The 22,361-nt window shown below is 36.0% G+C and overlaps 1 protein-coding gene across 2 annotated transcripts in view; it reads right to left on the bottom strand.

Moving 5' to 3' along the window:
- Positions 1-22,361, bottom strand: part of TDRD3 (tudor domain containing 3) — a 162,908-nt gene that overhangs the window by 54,609 nt on the left and 85,938 nt on the right. For both annotated transcript variants that reach the window (XM_043580167.1, XM_043580178.1), the window contains 5 exons: positions 18,671-18,742; positions 15,974-16,123; positions 10,123-10,263; positions 7,183-7,339; positions 6,382-6,507 (listed from right to left, as the gene is read on the bottom strand). In XM_043580167.1, coding sequence (XP_043436102.1) covers positions 6,382-6,507; positions 7,183-7,339; positions 10,123-10,263; positions 15,974-16,123; positions 18,671-18,742 — 646 coding nt within the window. The remainder of the gene's footprint in view (positions 1-6,381; positions 6,508-7,182; positions 7,340-10,122; positions 10,264-15,973; positions 16,124-18,670; positions 18,743-22,361) is intronic.

Genomic DNA, 22,361 nt, shown 5'->3' with positions numbered 1-22,361 from the left:
TAGAATCCTGCTTTCCAGGGGAAGGTAGTGGTGGGAACTACTCCTTCCTCCTTATATATAATACTGATGAAATCAATTATATCAGTTAATCAATTAAGATGTCCCGTGTTTTTCTGACTAAGGGGACAGAGGCCTTTTTCTATCTGACCTCCTAGATATGAGGACCATTTCCCTGTTTCTGACAAATATATTTTTTATTACCTTTTATCTCATATCTGACACCAATGGTTGTTCAAGTCTTCTGGGTTTCTGTCCTAGCCACTCCACATACAGCAAGGCCAATATCATTGGTGGAACTCAGTTGAACTTGGGTAACCAATAATTATGCAATGATAGATACTTATCTTTCCCCGCCAAATATTTACTTGCAAAATGGAGTCTTTCTACCTACATATCTTTATACGTCATTATGCCCCCTTATATGTTGGCCTTATGCTACACCTGGAGCTACCTGGATCAATTATTGTTACCACACGGAGACAGTCTGCCAGTATACAAAAAAAGCAGAATTCAGAGGCAGAACAATTTTCCAGTTATTGAGGCAAAAAAAAATCTTTCTTTGTATTTCTCTGGCTTACATCTTAAAGCAAACTAATTTATAAGTTGGTGCCAGAAAATAGGGTGATACAAGTGACAGAACCTCAAATGTAAAACTTGTTTAGCAAAAAAAAGAGTGCTGGATCGTGAGAGTCTCTGCATCCCCTAACAGGAAGTTTGAACTCCTCACTGTGCAGTAAAACTGTAGTCTATGGTCTTGAAACTGAGACCATCTAATGAAGGAAGCTGATGCTGTTAAAGAAAGTAGCCAAAGAAGGTGTTGGGTACTTCCTAGTTCCTTCAGTATGCCCTACAAGAAAGACACAAGCTGGCAAGTTCGAAAGCAGAAGGGGCACGATATAACTAGGTAAGAGGTGCTTTTCTCAATTATTACCAATAAGCCAAAAGGCAGAAATAGATAATTGTGCTTCTTGAGGAATTACAGAACTCTATGAACATTTATAAATGTTAGATGAGTTCTTAGTTCCTATATTTGTTTAATTTAAATCTTATCCTCATAAAAATATCTCTATTTGGTGGAATATGTTCTTCATATTCTTCCAAGTGTTTACTCAACATATGAGTAAGTTATATTCTTTATTCTGCTTTCTACAATTCCGATGCAAGACGTGAAGAAACATAAATAAAATTGATAACATACAATTACAGGATAGGCTATATCAAAGAGGGAATAATAGATAAATAGAAATGTAAGACAGTTACTCTGTCCAGTATTCTCACCAAGTCTTTTGTTCCCCATTCAGAACAAATTAAGGTTTTCCTGGTCTAATTTAGATGTAGAAAGTTAAAACAGTAAAGTTATTGTCTCAGGGTATTCCTACTCCCATCTCTGGCCAACCTAAGCTTCCATAATAATTGAACAAATCAAACCCATTCTTTCCATCTCAAGTTGAAATTTAAAACACATATTCCCAATGGACATTGATTTAAATGGTAGTTATGTATAACACGGCGATATATTGATAAAGTATATGATGGCACAAAGTATATGATTTTTGAAAGTTGGCTTGATAATCTAGTCACCAATTATAGTATCTAGTCTGTAAAACGAAATTTAAAAAAATCTCTATATAAGAACCTTTTGGACATAATCCTATCACAAGGTGGTCAGTTAAATGTTCCCAAGTTGACACCAAGTCATCACATATCACAGAGAAACACTTTAATTAGTGATTACTCTCAGAAAACAATGTAATGCAGCCTCATTTTTTTCAGAATACTGATAAAAATGTCAACTAGAATTATGTTTTATTCCAATTTAAAGATACAACAAAAAGTTAATGTTAAGAGAAAATCTCTCTAAAAAAAGTACATGTGATGATCAACGACCTCTGATGGAAGTTTTAAAAAATTAGAATAAAAAATGATAGCCCACTTTTAGACAAAAATATATGATATAATGTGGAAGTAAAAGTGTTACTAACATGCCTTAAATTTGTCAGAAGCTCATTCTTAAAAGATGCATTTTTTTTTTTTTTCCAGAAGCCTGACACATTACACAGGATCAGATATAATAATAACAAGTCCATCCAGGCCTACATTTGTTTACTCAGCCAAAAGATGATTTCTAGGGTATTAACATTAAACAAAATCCTCAGACAGATCATATGATACAAAACATAGAAGAAAGATTTGATTATTCAGCTAAACTAGAAACAAAAATTTAAAAACCCCAAATATATGTATCACTGAATAATTATTTCTTTATAATCAGTCTGGGACTATAAAAGACCCACATGATGACACCCATGTTTTGAACATTAAAATTATAAGATCCTACCGTTTTTCGTTAGCTATCCATAAGGCATTCAACCATTAAACATTATGGAGACTCCATCCTGAAAAGCCTTCTAGGTTTTCCTTCGGAAAATGGACAACATTTTCTCCCATCAACGAAGTGTTAATTTTAGAACATAGTATTTATGGAACAATGACCAAATTCTAAGAGAAGACCAACACGGAGACTCAATTTTATGACAGTAAAAAGTTATTTCAGGTTTTATTTTCAATTTAAAAAAACCCATAAAACCATAAAATGAGCAGAAAAACAATTCAGTTGTTTGCCTCATCCATTTATTTTACTATGAACCCCGGCTCACCTAAGAAAACTCTAGTAGTATAGAGTGGGTTAGCGAGAGAAAGAATAATGGTGAGAGCAACCACACACAGAGCACTCACATCTATTCCATCACCTTCATTGTAATAGGATTACATGAAGGCAGAGACAGGACAATATGAGAAACATCTACAAGCACAATAATCTTCAGGATATATATGTATCATTTTATTGTCCAGCTGTTTGTAGTCATGTGTTATAATCAATCTGTTACGAATGATGTCAACATCATCAAAGAAAAAGTTTAGGGTCAGAAGAGCTGCTACTGACAGAATCAGGTTCTGGCCAAACATTTAAAACAATGAAATATTAAACCAAACGCTATTTTCAAGTCTGCCTGATTAAAGTATATTCTAGACATTCAAAATAACTAGTTGGTCTTATTTTGGCACTAAAACTTTTAAATATTATAGATTACAAGCATACCTCATTTTATTGTGCTTCACAGATACTACATTTTTTATAAATTGAAGGTCTGGGGCAACCCTGTGTCCAACAAGTCTATTTGTGCCATTTTTTCCAACAGCACCACTCACTTCATGTCTGTCACATTTTGGTAATATTATTATTTAATCTTTCAAACATTGTTATGGTGATCTATCATCAGTGATTATGACTTTCTGAAAGCTCAGATGATGGTTAGCACTTTTTAGCACTAAAGTGTTTTTTAATCAAGGTATGTACATTGTTTTATAGGCATAATGCAGTTGCATATTAAATAGTCTACAGTGTAATGTAAACATAACTTCTATATGCGTTGAAAAATTTTAAAAATCATTTGACCCACTTTATTGCGATATTTACTTTATTACAATATATGCTTTATTCTGGTGGTCTGGAACTGAGCCTCTAATGTCTCCAAGGTGTGCCTGTACAAATATAAATCATGTCTGATTACTGTATTCGAAACAGCCTCTGCTAAGCCTTTATATGCTGTTCAGTGTGGTTTATACTAAGTAAATGATAAAGTCCTTTTTAATTAGTATTTCTGTGTCTCTTTAGTTTGTGGTTTCTTCCGGCTCACAAAGTAGACAGTAAGCTTCTTTGGGGTAAGAGCTACAAGATCCCTGTATTTCCCTCAAATGTTTTGAAAGAGCTAGTTTATTATATTCTGTATCCCCACCACTTACCATAGGCCTGGTACAAATAAATACTACATAAAATACATCTACAGAATGAAGAATTCCTCGGAGCCCATATAATGCAGTCTCACTTCAGTCTCAATCCCATGTTCCCCCTTGCAGACACAAAAAATTTTTTTTGCCTGAAAGCACCGAACAAACTCCATTGTTCTCACAGTGAAGTTTCACAGCCATCACAGTTTTGCACTGCCATCTACATGAAATAAAAACTCTTTAGGACAAAATGTTTTTGATCCATCCCCAGCTTACCACTTCTATCTCTGGCCCTCTGGCCCCACCTCTCCCACACTGTCCCAAAGATAGGGAACTGGTGATCTGATGCCTCTAAGCCTGGATGCCCAGAGCTCCCTCTACTTGGCCTGTCCTTGATCCAATATTCCTCTGCACACGTGTCTGAAGGTCAGATTATACACCTTTTAAAGGCCAAGGATCTGGAATATTATTATTATAAAGTCCATATTTTTTCTCACATGCTATCAGATTCTGTGTCATATTAATAGCAGTGTCATAAATAAAACACATCTACTAAAACAATACCCTATATTACCAGAAGTCTTCATAAACTTCTGTCTCCTCAGAAGACACTGACATTTGTTTTTGAGTGTAGTATCCAGGTCATGTATCTTAATTAACTTTCATACCTTTTTCCAAATGGAATGCTAATATCATTTCATTTTGTTGGGATAGAATATGTTCTGTGAGAACTGAAGCATTATAGGCACATAGGTCACAGCAAAATTAGTATTTCAGTCTCAACCTCATTATGATTTAGGAGATACTGCAGGAGTCAAAAGCAAATGTAGGGAGACAGAAAGGTAAAAGAAAATCACCAAAGTTCTGACTGGGAGAGTATAAAGGAAGTTGGGAGAGTATCAGAAAGGCAGAGATTTGAAGAAGCAGTAGAGATTCTCTTGTTGGCTTTACAGAAGCAAACAAACATGACGTGAACTGCCTACAGAGGCGATCAGGTGGCAAGAACTCGAGAGCTTCCAGGAGCTAAAAGCACTCCCCAGGCAACATCTAGCAAGAAAATGGGGACTCTGGTCTTAATCTACAAGGAACTGAATTTTGCTAACAACCAGTGAGCTTAGGAGAGAACCTTAAGCCTCAGCCAAGGTCATAGCCCCAACTGAAATCTTGATTTCAGGATGTGAGATCTTCAGCAAAGGTCCCAACTAAGTTTGCCTGGACTCCTGACCCACAGAAACCATGAGATAAATTTGCATTGTTTTAAGCCACCAAATTTGTGGTAATCTATTCAACAGCAATGGAAAACCAATACATTATGTTTTACAACCAAGAAAACATTGCTGTTAAATGTGTGCTTACAAATCTCACCTACATCAAACACTTTTTCAAAATACATTGCCTTTTCTATATAATCTAGCAATGAGCTTCCATTTTCATGAAATCTGGACATTTCAAATTTGTTATCATAGCATTTTATCTCCAACTGTTTTTTTTTTTTTTTTTTAATTAAAAATATATCTGAAAGAGAAAACTGAATTTAAAAGTATATCTCCCTGGGGCACCTGGGTGACTCACTTGTTTAAGCATCCAACTCTGATTTCAGCTCAGGTCATGATCTCACAGTTGTGGATCTAGCCCTGCACTGGGCTCAGTACAGAGTGCTGAGCCTGCTTGGGATTCTCTCTCACTCTCTCTCTCTCTCTCTTTTTCTGTCTCTCCCCTGCTTGTGCTCATGCTCGCTCTCTTAAATAAATAATAAATTTAAAAGAAAAAAGGGTATTTTCCTAATGTTTTGGACTCATATTTTTAAAAATATACTATTTTAGAAAATACTTATCCCATGCTTAGAAAAAAGATACACATTTAACATTCTTTATCTTTTCAGTATTTATGTTAATCACTAAAATATCTCATATTAAGGAATACATCATATTATGGGAGCATATTCACTCATTGTGTGAATATTTCCATAAAATATGTAATATGTGGAGAAAGAAGAGATCGGCCAATTTCACAAAGTGTTATATAAAATTATATAATAATAAATTCTCCAACATAACAATCAGTTTTCATAGCTAAATCTGTTATCTAGTGAAGTTGGGGGAAAGATCTTGGCAATAATACCTATTTTAGCGTTAGAGGGCAAAATAAGCTGCCTTTTGTATTTTCAGACTGTAACAATCAAAAATTTTGTTCTGTGCTTCTGTTAAACAGTAAATTTGTAATTTAAAAATTTTAATTTTCAACACCCAGATAGAAGATTGTGTTGTCAGTTCTTTTATTAAACTTTTTTTGGTGCGATTCCAAAGTTTGGTCTTTTTAAAAGAAATCTACATTAGGGGCGCCTGAGTGGCTCAGTCTGCTAAGCGTCCAACTCTTGATTTTGGCTCAGGTCATGATTTCACAGGTTATGAGTTTGAGCACTGTGTTGGGCTCTGTGCTGATGGTGCAGACCCTGCTTGGGATTCTCTCTCTGCCCCTCCCCAGTAGTCACTCACTGTCTCTCTCTCTCTCTCTCCCTCTCTCTCTCTCTCAAAATTAATAAACATTATAAGAACAAACAGACAAAAAGCAATCTACTTTAAGGTCGCCTACCTTCCACACTCAAAGTCCCCATTTTAGACTCCAGGAAATCAAATAACGTGCTTGGAGCTGACGGCCTTGCATTTCCCAGCTCCTCCTCTTCTTCAGATCTTATTCTCCCCCTGCCTTTTCCCTTACCTGAAGAAGTAAAGCAAGACACGTTTATTGTACGTGCAAAAACAAAAGGCGAAAATACACCAAAACAGAATCATCAGTCACCTCAAGTATGATTTTGTATGTCTTTCTTTTCATATTTTTCTGTATATTCTGCATCTTTTAAATAAATACGTTTTTAAAATGATTATATCAACTAGTACCTTCAGTCCTCTAAATGATCTATCTGGAAATTTGAATTTGTTCATGTAAATTATCTTTTAAGAGAAAAAAAATCATTCTTATAAAATTTTTCTTTAACCACTAATCCTTTAAAAGAATAGAGGATTAAGACTTGAATGACCAAAGAATAACACTAAATAAAAGTCATGTTCTTGATAATTTTTAAAAGTCTGCAGACTAGTCACTTATACAAGGGGCATAGTTCTAAAAATAATTAACAGAACTACTCATTTCATATTATATTTTCTCTATTACGTATAACAACCCTGTTAATTAAGGTATTATTAGACCTACTTTACATAAAGATGAAGACAGAGAAATTTGGAGGAACTTGCACAAGTCTCTGTGATGCCCTAACTGGTGCTCCTTCCTCTTACCACAAAGAGTAAATGAAGTTATACTGTCCCCCGCCCAGCAACAAAACCTCAGCCAGAAATGCAAACAATACTATCTGTCACATGGCTTAATGAACTCTACCTCTCAGAGGTGGACCTGTAACAGGTTTGTGTTTATTGCTGTTAAGAAGTACATTCAGCGCTGCTTCTAAGTTGTTGCCATTATCCATAAGAGCTTGCCTCGATGCTTCTTTACTGAAGCCCATTTCTGTTATGTGTTTCAGAGCCTTCTCATCAACCTGTAAGAAATTAAAAGCAAAGCTATGCTAATGGCCAATACATAAGCAAGGTATATGTTTTTAAGTATATGTATAGTTTCTTTTTTTTTTTTTAAGTTTATTTATTTTGAGAGACAGAGTGAGTGGAAGAGGGGCAGAGAGAGAGGGAGAGAGAGAATCCCAGGCAGGGATTCGAGCCCAATGCGGGGCTCAAACTCACAAACCGTGAGATCATTATCTGATCCAAGAGTCAGACACTTAACCGACTGAGCCACCCAGGTACCCCTATGTATACTGTTTTTAAATTAAAAATTACATTCATGGTTATAGAAAAAATGCCATACTAATACAACATCCACTTGCTGTTTGTTCATATCAATAGTCGAGGAAAATTCTGTATGATATGTGGGGTTGTGCCCCAAGTACTCTCTGACTTTACAACTACCATTACAAAAGAGTGAATGAATGAATGAAAGAAAGGAAAAGAAAGAAAATCATATATGTCAGAAAGAAGCTTCTGAAAATAATACAGTGAAAACTATCTAATGAAAACTTTTCTTGCTTAATATTTCACTTCTCCAAAACTGCAAAGTATAAAATGAAGCTAACAAAAAGGTGCTATCTCAGTAGTTTTATTTTTTTTTTTTACTCTCTCTGTTCCAGTATTCTTTCTATACTCATTAGCAATACTATCTATGATGCTGTGATAGCCTGTACCTCAAATAGGAAAATCTACCTTAAAATGCCATAAACCAAAATCTCCTTGAAAAATCTAGAGCTGAGTAGAATTCAAGAACTTTTTAAGTAACATAAACATATCCCATAAAGAAATTTCTTGATGGTACACCATAGGTCCCTTATCCTCTTTTTTTCTTCACTCTTTTCTCTTTCCGCATCTTAGACTGGGTAATTTCAATTGCCCAGTATCAAAGTTCACGGATTTTTTTTCTCTGCCTGTTCCAGTCTGATGTTGAATCTGCTAATTTTTCATTTCAGTTACTGTACTTTTCTGCTCCAGAAATTCTATTTGGTTTCTTTTTTTTTATAATCTCTCTTTACTGATATTCCCCACTTGTTCATATATTGTTCTCTTGATTTCTCTTTGTTCTTTGTCAACAGTTCCCTTCAGACGTTTGAGCATATTTAAGATAGTGCATTTAAAGTCTTTGTTTAGTCAGTCCAATGCCTGGGCTTCTTCAGGGAAATTTCCTGTCAATTTCTTTTTTTTCCCCTAAGTGGGTTGTACTTTGCTGTTTTTTGGTAGGCTTTGTAATTTTTTTTTTGTTGAGAACTGGACATTTTGAATACTATAATGGCAGTAATTTTGGAAATCAGATTCTCCCTCCTCCTCAGGGATTGATATTGTTACTTGATGAAAGCTGCTGTTGTAAGTTTGTGTAGTGACTTTTCCAAACTTTCTTTGCAAGGATTATATTCCTTGTGATATGTGATCACTGAAGTCTCTGTTCCATTATCCTCTTTCTTCATTACTCACTATTCTGGATCCTCAAGTATTTGACTACCAGCCTTCAGAATTCTAAAACCGTTGTTTCAGAGAGTACTTGTCACCTAAATAGTTGTTTGGGTGGAGAGGCCAATTCCTGGAGCTCTCGACTCCACCATCTTTGCAATGTCACTCCCTTCATATGTTTAATCCTTGCCACAACCCCAAACTGCTGGTCTCTGATGTTCTATGGCAAGACGTCCCCAGAGAAGTATTCTCAATTTACTGAAGTTTGAAAGCTTCTTGAGTTAGGGACCATATTTTTTCAGTTCGCTGTATCTACTCTAACCTGAAATTGATTTTTGTAAAAGTCCATGAAATGGTACCATGAAATGGTACTATGTTCAAGGAAGAGACAGCCTGGCCCATAGTTCTCCTTGGCCAGTGACTGATTTAGAAGTGGACATGTGACCTATCTCTAGTCGTTAAGACATAAATGGAACTTTCTGGAGATTTCAGAAAATATTTTCTTGTCTGATAAAATAGACCTACACCCTTTCCTTCCTGCCTTTGAACTTTTTGTGTGAAGACTTAATACACAAAGAGTCCTGTATCCCTGAGAAGAAAGCCAAAAAAATCAGAGATGCTCACCAGAGCTCCAACATTGTTGTACTGCTGGATTTATCAACCTTTGTAACCATCTACTTCTGAATTGCTAGTTATGTGAAATAACAAATCCCTATTATTTAAGTCAGTCTTAGTATCCCCTACTCTACAGATAAAAGCATCTAAAGTCATTCAACTTCTAAAGGCAGAGGAAAAAGAATTCTTGTCAGTTCTCTCATGTATGAGAACACTGCAGTATACCAGAAATAACTTTGACCCCTATCATTTATCTTAAAAATCCAAGTATATTTTGCAAATGAGACCAGAATACACATTTACTTGTTCTAATACATTTTTCCCAAAGAGCAAAACAAAACAAAACAAAATCACTTTACAGAAAATTTGAGAAGGATATGGAGAAGGGAAGGGAAAGGATGTTCCTGAGGCATCATCTTATACAAAATAATCTCCATTAAATGTCCTCTATTAAATGTGATGGCTTTTCATCAAGCTATTCCAAAAGACATAATTCAGACATTAGAAATTTAAGTACGATGGAGGTTTTAAGTAAATTATCTTTCAAACAATCCAGATGCTCCACGATTAGCGACAATCCTTAATGAAAACCTTCTTAAGAGTTGTAAAGTTCATTCATAACGCGCTGAATAAAGCCAGGAGTGGTTGTGAGAAAGGACAGAAAAATCATCCAGGTAAGGCAGAACACATTAACTCTGTGTTGATTCTTTGGCCTTACCAGTTCTCTGTAGACACCCTCATGTTTCCCCTCCGGTTTGGCTGACTTTTCTTTTTGTAAGATTTCTCTAGTTCGGTTCCCAGCAGCACTCATGTTGAGGTTACTTCTAGCACCACCACCACCACCTCCAAATGTCTTGGTCTTTAAATAAGTGAAAGACAAAGAGATGTAGGTAAGTAACATGCAAAGACAGTTCTCAAGACTAGTCTGCAACCAAAAACATCTGGTAAAACAAGTAACGAAACGCTTCTCAATTATGCTAACTGATTCTTCTCAAAAAATATGTACTGGCCATCATCTCTTCTTTCCACAAGTCCGGGTGAAGCAATAAAAAATTTACAAAATTAGCATCGTTAAGTCTTCAAGGCAACGCATCAGAATAAACTGAAATAGTAGACAACAACATAGAAGAAAATACAATAATATTAGCATTATGGAGTTCAGGTGTTAAAATAATTCTACGGCACGATACGCGACTGATAAATCACGAGAGCTGGGTTATAAACCCAGATAGGTAGCAAGTCTATTTTTAGCAAGGCACTCAACATGTCTAGGAATCATAATGTCATGGACATTATGTCCATGATCCAATAATATGATTATTTATACAAACTTAAAAAGTAAACAAATAATGTGAATTTTAACACTGGATTAAAATTCTCATCACTAACTTACTATTTACATTAATTACATAATATGCTATCTTACTAATTATGTATAGAAAACTTTAAAGCCTTTGTTTCTTATTTTGTTTGAATTATTTCAATAATTATGTGTAATCACATTTGAAAATCTGCTCTCTGGGGCGCCTGGGTGGTGCAGTCGGTTAAGCGTCCGACTTCAGCCAGGTCACGATCTCGCGGTCCGGGAGTTCGAGCCCCGCGTCAGGCTCTGGGCTGATGGCTCAGAGCCTGGAGCCTGTTTCCGATTCTGTGTCTCCCTCTCTCTCTGCCCCTCCCCCATTCATGCTCTGTCTCTCTCTGTCCCAAAAATAAATAAACGTTGAAAAAAAAAAAAAAAAAGAAAATCTGCTCTGATCTCATTTTCATCAAAACTATTATAAAAAGACAAGAATGTAAAGGACATTAGTCATAAAGATACAAATTCATGATTGAAAAGTAACCCACTGCTGTTACTTGTACAGTATCAAATTAAATATGTGGTCATACAGCATCTTTACAGCTCTAATAGATCCAATAAAAGAGGAAGAAGTCAAGACTTGATTTTTATTAGTGATAATAATAAATATTTTTCCATGTGTTTTAAAATTATTACAGTAAGAAAACATCCTAGATATAAATTTATGAGATACTGGGAAATTATTTTCAACCTGATGAAAATATAAAGAAACAGAACCTGAGAATAGAAAAATGATAGTAGATAAGCATTAACCAGACAACGTATAAAATATCTATTATGTAGTTGATACACCACCACAATATTTAAATTTTATTTAAACCAAAATTAAAACCACACCTTCAAAGACCAAAGGTGCATTACTAGATTCATTCAATTTTTGGTTTATGCAATAGATTTGGAAGTTTGGAAGGTCATCACTTATATAGCCTCATGATTTTAAATAGGCATCCATACATGCTTACAACTTCCAAATGCATCTCTTCCAAAGCTCACTTTTCCAATTATACTCTTCTGTCTCACTGCCTATGAAGCCACATGATGTCTGACAGGCACACTTCAACATTACTATGTTCAAAACAGAATACCAAATCTTTATCCTCAAACCTGTTCCACTACAGTCTTCTCTAATTCAAAGTAAGAAGCTCTAACCTGCCAATTTCTTAGGGCAAAACCCTTGGAATCATTCATGATACCTCCCTCATGTACCACATTCAATATCTCAGAAACTGTGATAGTTCTACTTTGAAAATTCCAGAATCTGACCACTTCACACCACCTATGCAGCTGCCATCTTCATCCAAGCTACCATCATTTTTCCCCTCCCTGGATCATTCAATAATTTCCTAACTTGTTTGGTTCAATCTTCTTCTCTACAATCTACTCTGAACACAGCAGCCAGAATTATTAGCTTTTTATTTATTTTTTTAATGTTTATTTATTTATTTATTTTGAGAGAGTGAGAGTGTGCACAAGAGGGGGAGGAGCAAAGAGAGAGGGAGAGAGAACCCCAAGCAGGCTCTGCGCTGCCACTGCAAAGACTGACACAGGGCTCAATCTCACGAACTGTGACTTAACCGGCTGAGCCACCCAGGCGCCCCCCCCATTAGCTTTTTTTTTTTTTTAATTATTTTTTTTCAACGTTTATTTATTTTTGGGACAGAGAGAGACAGAGCATGAACGGGGGAGGGGCAGAGAGAGAGGGAGACACAGAATCGGAAACAGGCTCTAGGCTCTGAGCCATCAGCCCAGAGCCTGACGCGGGGCTCGAACTCCCGGACCGCGAGATCGTGACCTGGCTGAAGTCGGACGCTTAACCGACTGCGCCACCCAGGCGCCCCCAATTAGCTTTTTTAAATGTAGGTCAGTTGATGTTACTGTTGTGAACACCTCTAAAGGCTCTCATTTCTCTCTGAATAAAGACCAGTTTTTTAAACATGGCTCACAGAGCCATATATAAACTGACCTACATTATCACCATTGACTTTATGGTCTACTTCTTGTCCCTTTGTTCTCTCTGCTTCCACCGGCTACCTTCCTATTCTTTGAACACATACTCCTGCTTTAGAGCCTTTGTAAAGACTTTTCTTTCTCAGGTAACCACATAGCTAATTCTCTTATCTCCTTCAAGTCTTAGCTCAAATCTCATCATCTTGGGACCTAATTAAATCACTCTATTTAAAACTGAAATCTGAAACTTACTTATTTAGCATGTTTATATTATTTAGTGTCCTTACTAGAATGTAAACTACACAAAAAGAATTCTTAATTTCTGACCATCCTATGTTAGGTGCACCCCATCCCCAACCAGTACTCCCAACTCCCCAACCTACTTTATTTTTTTTCTTCCTATAGAGCTTACTGATTTCTAACTTCCCATACAACTTACATATAAATAGTTTTCTCCTTTACTAAAATATAAGCTCGATAAGGCCAGGGATCTTTTGTCTATTTTGTTCATTGACTTAACATAAGCATTTATTTTTTTAATTTAAAAAAACAATTTTTTTGGTCTGTGTTTATTTTTGAGAGAGAGAGAGAGAGAGAGAGAGAGAGAGAGCGAGCAAGCAGGGGAGGGGCTGAGAGAGAGGGAGACACGGATTCTGAAGCAGGCTCCAGGCTCCGAACTGTCAGCACAGAGCCCAACACGGGGCTTGTACTCATGAACTACGAGATCATGACCTCAGCTGAAGTCAGTGCTTAGCCGACTGAGCCACTCAGGTGCCCCTAGTTTTTACATTTTTTAAAAGTTTATTGATTTATTTTGAGAAAGAGAGAGATCCAGAAAGAAAGCGTATGAGCAGGGGAGGGGCAGAGAGCGAGAATCCCAAACAGGCTCTGCACTATCAGCCTGATGTGGGGCTTGACTTCAGGAATCAAGAGATCATGACCTGAGCTGAGATCAAGAGTCAGATGCTTAACTACCTGAGCCACCCAGGGACTCTTAATCTAAGCATTTAGAACACTTCTTCGCATACAGATTTTCATAAGATTGCTGAATAAACAAATAACGGAAAAAATATATGAAAATCATGGCTTGATCATGTGCACTAAATTCCACCAAATCCACATAATTGTTTGAATGGATGATCATAAAACATCTTTCTAAAACAATTGCGCTCTTATGATTTTGCTGTTTAGACATTTATTTTTTTAAGTTTATTTATTTATTTTAAGAGAGAGAGAGCACAAGAGCAAGTGGGGGGAGAGAAGAGAGACAGAGAGAGAGAGAATCTCAAGCAGGCTCTGTGCTGTCAGCACAGAGGCCGATGTTGGACTCAAACTCACAAACTGTGAGATCATGACCTGAGCCAAAGTCAAGAGTCAGATGCTTAACTGACTGAGCCACCCAGGTGCTCCATTGTTCAGGCATTTAGATTAAATATAAATCTGTGCTTGTGTGTGTGTGTGTGTGTGTGTGTGTGTGTGTATGTACTTACCTATATAGACAGATCTATAGATATAAGGATAATCTATAATACACATAGGTTTAGTCCTAAATTTGCCATTGAGTAACACTGGGCAAGTTCAGGTAGTTTTGAACCACCATCAGTTCTCTCATATATAAACTGAGTAGTTTTAAGTTTGCTTTGGAAAGCTAGGATTCTTTATTTATCAAATATTTATACAAAATACAATGTGATCAGTTATGGCTTTAAAAAATGAAGCATATTACAGTTTAACTATATTCTAGAAAATAGCCATACCCTGCATCAAAGTTTTGGAAGGAAAGTTTGTGTGAGAAAAATGTACATCAAAAGAACAACTTTCCTATAATCATTAAGAAATTGATATATATCCCATATACTCTTTTTAAATTCCATAATTTTAACAGCCTTTTAGGAAAAAAGAAATATATTTTATGTAAACTATGCAAAATGCATTAATTTCAGAAGCATGAAAAACGATTTTTAAAAGCATGTACCTTAGAACATAAAAGACACTAAGGAATGACAATAGTCACATTTACGGAGAGCTTTCAGTGAAGGAAAATTTGAACTGTGCCACATGCAGCGTTGTAAATGTTTTAAAGATTATCAGTTTAATTCTAACAGCAACCATATGAAGTGGGTGCCATTATTATACCCTTTGCAAAGATGAAGAAAAATCAGGTACGAAAGCTAAGTAACTTATCGAAGGCTGTCAGCAGGATGCACTTCCAGGCTGCCTGACTCCAGAGCTTGTGCTCTTGGATCAGACTGATGACGGAAAGACACTGCAGGAAGAACAATCAAAATTCAATAAATCTCTTACTTATACTTCAAAATTAAATAGGAAAGCAGTTGTTAACTAAGCTTTACTACTGGTTTTAAATAAAGGAAAGTATTCTAATCTCACTGGTTAAGAGAAGGAGAGTCTGTCTAAGCAACTAATTCATGAACTTAAATTTCTTCTCAAAGTCTAAAATGAATAACTAACTAGAGAAAACACCTATTTCAAATAAGCAAGAAATTTTAAATAATTAAAAGAAAACCATTTGGCTGTTAAGAGAACATGATGGATTGTGTGTGTGTGTTGGGGGGGGAGGGGGGAAGGGCATAAATGTACAGGATCCAAAGAAAAAAATTATTTTTTACTAAGTAGACTGAAGAATGAAAACTAACAAAAATGTTAATACTAAGCCATGATTTATCCTCTGATCAATCTTTTGTTTTTAAATGTTTATTTATTTTTGAGAGAGAAAGAAGAAACTCATGCATGCACATGAGCAGGGGAGGGAGAGAGAGAGGAAGACACAGAATCTGAAGCAGACTCCAGGCTCTGAGCTGCAGTGCAGAGCCCCGACACGGGGCTTGAACCTGCGAACCGTGAGATCATGACCTGAGTCAAAGTCAGATGCTTAACCCACTGAGCCTCCCAGGCGCCCCTGTTCTGATCTATCTTTATTTGCATTCCTCACAGGTGGTATCTAGCCCAACTAACAACAGAAAATCCTCTGCCATCATGAAAAGTGTTGTGTTTCGTTGTTACTCTATTAAGAAGAAAAGGAAAAGGGAGGAAAGAAGAGTGGTTTGCTAGCAAGAACTTGTGAGCAAAATGTGTGAGCTTAAGGCTCCATAAAGGCCCAGGGCATTTCTACTGTTGAAATATGCAAAAAGGATGTCGAAAGTTTGTTGAATTAGTTACCTTATATGGAAAGACAATAATAATTCTGAGTGACTTAAATAGAACATAATGACAAAGAATAAGAGTTTATAAAGATCTAGTTTCTTACTTCTTTGCTCTTTGCAACTTCCGCAATAGCAGCAGTCCTTTGTTTTTCAAATTCATCATTGTCATTTGTAGGTTTGACAGGCATTGTGACTTGCAATGTCTTTCTTCGGTCAAGTTCTCTACTATCCACTTGGACATGAGACGTGCACTTCTGGTAATAATAGAGAAAAATAAAACACTTCAGTAGTTCCCAAAGAGATCCAAGTTTTTCATAAGAAAGTAACACCTCAAAAGAAAGGTTTGTGTTGCTTTAACAATTGAGAGCTCATAAAAGTTTAATTCTTTCCCATATATTTAAAAAATAAAGGTAGAGAATTGATTAAAGTCACTTGTAAATAAATGTAACTGGTAAATAAAATGTAAAGCTACATAATGGCCATCTAAAATAGGGCACATATTTAAGACACACATTGAACCAAGAGATTTATGTAGCATTTTAGGATAATAACTTGAAATAATTTTAAACTTCAAACAGTCTATACTACTGTACAAGAAGAGACAAGTTCAGTTTTTTATTAAGAGTTTGATTTCCATATTATGACACAATATGCATATGATGGTTAAGTAGTATAGTATGGTTATTTTAAATATAAAGAGCTGTCTCTGAACTTACAAACTAAAAACTAAAAACATAACTGCTCTCCCAATCAGGCTACAAAGTTTTTGATTTTTAAAAAAAAATTTTTTTAATGTTTATTTTTAAGAGAGAGAGAAAGAGAGAGAGACAGAATGAGAGTGGGGAAGGGGTAGAGAGAGAGAGGGAGACACAGAATCCGAAGCAGGTTCCAGGCTCTGAGCTGTCAGCACAGAGCCTGATACGGGGATTGAACTCACGAACCGCGAGATCATGACCTGAGCCGAAGTTGGACACTTAACTGACTGAGCCACCCAACCGCCCCCAAAGTTTTTGATTTTTAATTTCTTAGGATAATTTTAAAAAGCCAACACTGCTTAAAAATAAGCCCTGAATTCTGTTCTCCCTTCCAATCCTAGCAGTAAAAATCCTATAAAATGAGCCTTTTCTCAACTCACTAATAAAAAAAGAAAAACATATACTCACACAAATGTGTTGTACAAATACAGGTTTTCAGCAATATTAATATATCCTGTTGCTATTGGCACACATCCAGCATTATCTATCTTTAACCCATGTACAAGGCTAAGATAACTGAACAAGAATATTTTAGAATGGACTTGACAAGAAATATTAGTGAAACTATACCTTTTAATATATTCCTAATTTAAAAAACCATAAGGGGTGCCTGGGTGGTTCAGTTGGTTAAGTGTCTGTCTGACTCTTGATTTCAGCTCAAGTCATGATCTCATGATTCGTAGGATTAAGCCCCACATGGGCCTCTGAGCTGATAGCGTGGAGCCTGCTTGTGATTCTCTCCCTCCCTCTCTGCCTCTTCCCTGTGATCTCTCTCAAAATTACGTTTCTCTGAGTAATTCATAAAAGAAATATTATCACCAAAATGTTTAAGAGGAAAGCAAATTCTTGCAAACATGTATTTATATTATTAAAATATAAATCATTCGACTGTTTACACTCTGTTTGCATTCTGAAGGTTTCTGTGACATTGGTGGGAGAGAGAATATCAGCAACATGGATCAGATCACAGGGCATCATGCCTCCTCTCATCTTGACTGTGCCTTGCTCCAAAGCACAGTAGAGTCAACATATTTTTAAATTATTTTCAAAATAGCCATAATGAGAGAATGACTTTAATTCAATTTTGAGTTGACCTTACAAAAATGTGTTTCAAAAGGATGCCAGTCAACAGATTCCACCCATTTATCTGGGTGGAATGAAGCAAATGAAGAGCAAACGCAAGGCAGATTACCAACAGCTAAATGTTGGTGCTATCATGAAGCAAAGAGCAAGCTGCCACAGGGATGAATCTCAGACTCATCAGGGATAAAACAGGAAAAGGCTGCAGGAGACTGTTGTGAATAACAGTGGAATGCTGAATAAAATCAGGAAGGCCCAAGATTCCAGGCAGCTAAGGAGTTACCTCACTGTAACATTTTGCAGAGGGTGGGTTGAAAAATAGTGAGGAGGAAACTTTTAGCTTCTGTAAGAGAAGGATCAGGGCTGCTGTGGTTAAAAAGAAAAATATCAAATGGAAATAAAATTAAGTTCTTGATTGAGACAGGTAATTTGGATCAAGGCCGAAGATTAGAATCCAGGAAAGAACAACTGGGACAGAAACCCCACTAAAGTGCAGTCATGCCCTTCCCTGTCTCTGGGTTCGCACCTTTATGTCTCATCTCTCTGTTGACATTTTCATTTTTTCCTTTCCCTCTTTTGTGTCTACCGAAAAAAATGGGAAATTACAGCATACATCTGTCTTACTTTTGAATTTCTCTCACTCTCTCAAAAAAACAAAAAACAACAACAAGAACAAAAAAAAAAAGCCTCTACCACCAGGCTATCTTAATTAGTTATAAGTTGCTCTTCAAGTATGCCTCTTAACTGCTTCAATCTTTCGGTTAACAGCTCTTGAGAAAAGAATCTACACCAACAATTTAGTTAAAGAAAAAAACCACAATTATTAAATTTCTGTATTTAATAGATTTCCACATAACTCCATGACCTCTAAATGAATAGTTCCACACAAAACTAAACACAGCTTGAATACAAATGAAAAACACTTTTTTGCTGATTAAATTCATCTGCCAACATGGAAGTCATTACCTGTCCAAAAGGCACAAAAGGAGGTGGTCCACCTTCAGTTCCAATATTACTTCTATTGTGTTTTGACAAGCTCTGTGAGAAAAGTGAGTCATAAGACAGAAATTATACCATTTACAATGTACCAGGAATCCACTTATGTTAGTAGATTCTTATATAGAATAGGAAAAAAAAAAAAAAGCCTTGTATAAATAATTTTAAACTACATAAAAACATTTTGTGTAATTAGGCAATAATTAGGCAAAGGTTCTCTCCTCATCTCCCATACTAAACTACACATTCACATAGAATTTTCAGAAGTACTTACCAACCTGCTCCCATAAAAAGAAAACACAGTAAAAAAATACCCTCTTCAACAAGGAGTTAATTCAAGACAAGAAACAATGGTAACAAAAATTTTAAAAGCGCACTAAAACTATAATCCGACAAATATTACCTGAAAATTATCTTCAAAATAAATTTTTATACATAAAATCTACTAGCAAATATTTGAGATACTGCAATGTAATAAAAATATATATATTTGGGCTTCTTCCCCAGTTCTTGGAACAGAGCTCCTAAAACTTTTGGAATTTCCTGAGTGATTGGGGTCAGAGGAGCATCTTCTGTTATTCATAATAAGCTTCTTTGAGGATACCTGAGTTTATGCTAATGAGGTGACTATTGGGCCCCTGAATAGCTCCAGGATGGGGGCTGGCTGCCAGAAGCACCAATAATATGATTGGAAGGTTGGAGAATGAGTTAGTCGCCAATGTTCAATGGTTTAGTCAATCATGCCTATATAATGAGCCTCCATGAAACCCCCTATACAACAGGGTTCTGAGAGCTTCCAGTTTGATGAACACATCCATGTGCTGGAAGGGTAGAACACACCAAATTCCACAGGGACGGAGGCTCCTGTGTTCAGGACTCTTCTAGATCTTGTAGCTTCATTTGGGTGTTCATTTGCATCTTTTACAATATCCTAAATTTATAGTAAACCTGTTAATAGTAAGTAAAGTGTTTCCCTGATTTTTGTGAGCCATTATAGCAAATTATCAAACCCAAGCAGGAGGTCACAGGAACCACCAATTTGTACCCACAACGTACTGACATGTGGGTAACCCAGGGACCCGCTATTTGCAACTGGCACAAGGAAGTAGTCTTGTGAGACTGAGTCCTTGAGAGGCAGGGTCTGTACAAGACTATTCAGCTGATTAAGCAAAGAATAATATAAACTTTATAGGACTGTCATATTTCTTTACAAGCTGTACATAAGATGTTAACCTACTTTTTAAAAACCAGCAGCGTATTCAATTATCTAGGGGTCTTTCCTCAGATAGGAAAGACCTATCTTGAATAATCAAGATATTCAAGCATCAATCATTTCAATTTATACTGTAACTTCCTTTAAAAACTCACACAAACTGCTAATAATGCCATCCGTCAATACAGATTATCTAATTTAAAACATATTACAGGGTTGATACTTCTCATCCTCATGAATGTACAGAAGTCAGACTTCACCTCCCTCTACAAACAAGCAGGAATCTGGACAACTTGGAAGAAAAAACTGTTTTAAGACATAGGACAGTAAGTAGTGCAGGACTATGGTCCCTGAAAGAAAGAGAAATAAACAAAATCGAACCAGATGAGCTATGCATGTCTGCTCAGAGGCATGATTCAGTCAGCGCAGAGAGCCAACCTGAGAGAATCAACTTCAGGCAGGCTGATGCTGGGGAAGAGTTTTGTAAAAGAGGGACATGTGGAGAAAAGAGGCTCCAGAAACCAGCATATGAATTCCCTAAAGTCATTGCTGAGAACTAGACTGAGCAAAAAACCACTGTAGATTGTAAGCTTCCCTTTACAATAGCATCAAAAAGAATAAAACAATTGGGAGATAAACTTAAGAGACTTGCACACTGAAAACTATAAAAGACTGCTAAAAGAAATTAAAGATAATATCAATAAATGCAAAGATATCCCATGGTCAAGGATTGAAAGAATTAATATTATTAAGATATCAATATTATTAAGATTCAATACAATTCCTATCAAAATCACAAGAAATTTTTTGCAGATACAGAAAAATTCATCCTACAATTCATATGGAATCTCAAGGGACCCTGAATACCATAACTATCCTGAAAAGTCCTCATGTTTCTCAGTTATACAACCTACTACAACTTACTATAATCGAAACAGAGTGGTACTGGCATGAAGACAGACATAGGGAACAAAAAGAATAAAGAACCCAGAAATAAACCCTTGCTTGCATATGTGGTCAAATCATTTTTGAAGAGTGTGGACAAGACCGTTCATTGGGGAAAGAGAGAAATGATGCTGGGAAAACTGGATATCCATAGGCAAAACAATGAAGTTGGACCCTTAACTTGTATCATATACAAACATTAATTTAAAATGGATCAAATACCTAAATTTAAACCCATAAAACTCTTAGAAAAAAAGACAGAAGCAAAGTTTCAGGACACTGGATTTGGTAATGATTTCTTGGATATGACATCAAAAGCACAAGCAACAAAAGAAAAAAAACATGAAATCAAACTTCATCAAAATTAAAACCTTTTGTGCATCAAAGGATACTATCAATAGAGTAAAAGGACAACCCACGGAATGTGAAAAAATATTTGTATTTCATACATCTCAAAGAACTGATACCCAGAAAATATCAAGAATAGGACAAAAGCTAAACAAACCAGTTAAAAAATGGACAAAGGACATAAACATTTCTCCAAAGAAGACATGCAAGTAGCCTATGGAAGGCACTAAATATCACTAAGCATAGGGAAATGCAAATCAAAGCCACAATGAGATTCCACTTCACACCTATTAGAATGGTTATTATAAAAAATGAAATACCAAGGATTGGCGAGGATGTGGAGAAATTAGATCCCTTGTGCATTGCTGGCGGGAATATACAATGGTGCAATTACTGTAGAAAACAATATGGCAGTTACTCAAAAAATTAAACATAGGATTACCTGCCATATGACTCAGCAATTCTACTCTGGTTGTATGTCCAAAAGAGCTGAAAGCAGAAACCTGAACAGATATTTGTCCAACCTTGTTCATAACAGAACTGTTCACAATTAGCCAAAAGGTAGGAACAACCCTAATGTCCATCAATGGATGAATGAGGAAAACACTGAAATGCTGTATGTGCGTGTGTGCGTGTATATGGAATATACAATGGAATAGTACTCAGCCTAAAAAAGTCCAGCAATTCTGACACATGCTACAACATGGATGAACCCTGAAGACATTATGCTAAGTAAAATACACCAGACACTAAAGGACAAATATCACAGGATTTCACTTATATGACGTACCTAGAGTAGTTGAATTCATAGAGACAGAAAGTAGAATGGCAATTACCAGAGACTGGAGGTGGGAAGTTGTTTTATGGGTACAGAGTTTAAGTTTGGGAAGATAAAAATTCTAGAGATGGATGATGTAATGGTTGTTTAACAATATAAAGGTACTTAATGCCACTGAATTTTACATTTAAAATGGTAAAAATGGTAAATTTTATGTTATGTATACATTACTAAACACACACACACACACAAAGAAAAAACAAACAAACCCAGATCTGTCATGGCAACAGGCTGGGGGGCACTAAAATGTTACAGAAACTACATTACTTTGCAAATTACATCTGGCACAGAACTCTCTAGAACTGGTCTTTGCCAAA

This window comes from Prionailurus bengalensis, chromosome A1 (genome assembly GCF_016509475.1).
Source record: "Prionailurus bengalensis isolate Pbe53 chromosome A1, Fcat_Pben_1.1_paternal_pri, whole genome shotgun sequence".
Lineage (NCBI taxonomy): Eukaryota > Metazoa > Chordata > Mammalia > Carnivora > Felidae > Prionailurus > Prionailurus bengalensis.
This window is presented reverse-complemented; position numbering and strand designations above follow the sequence as displayed.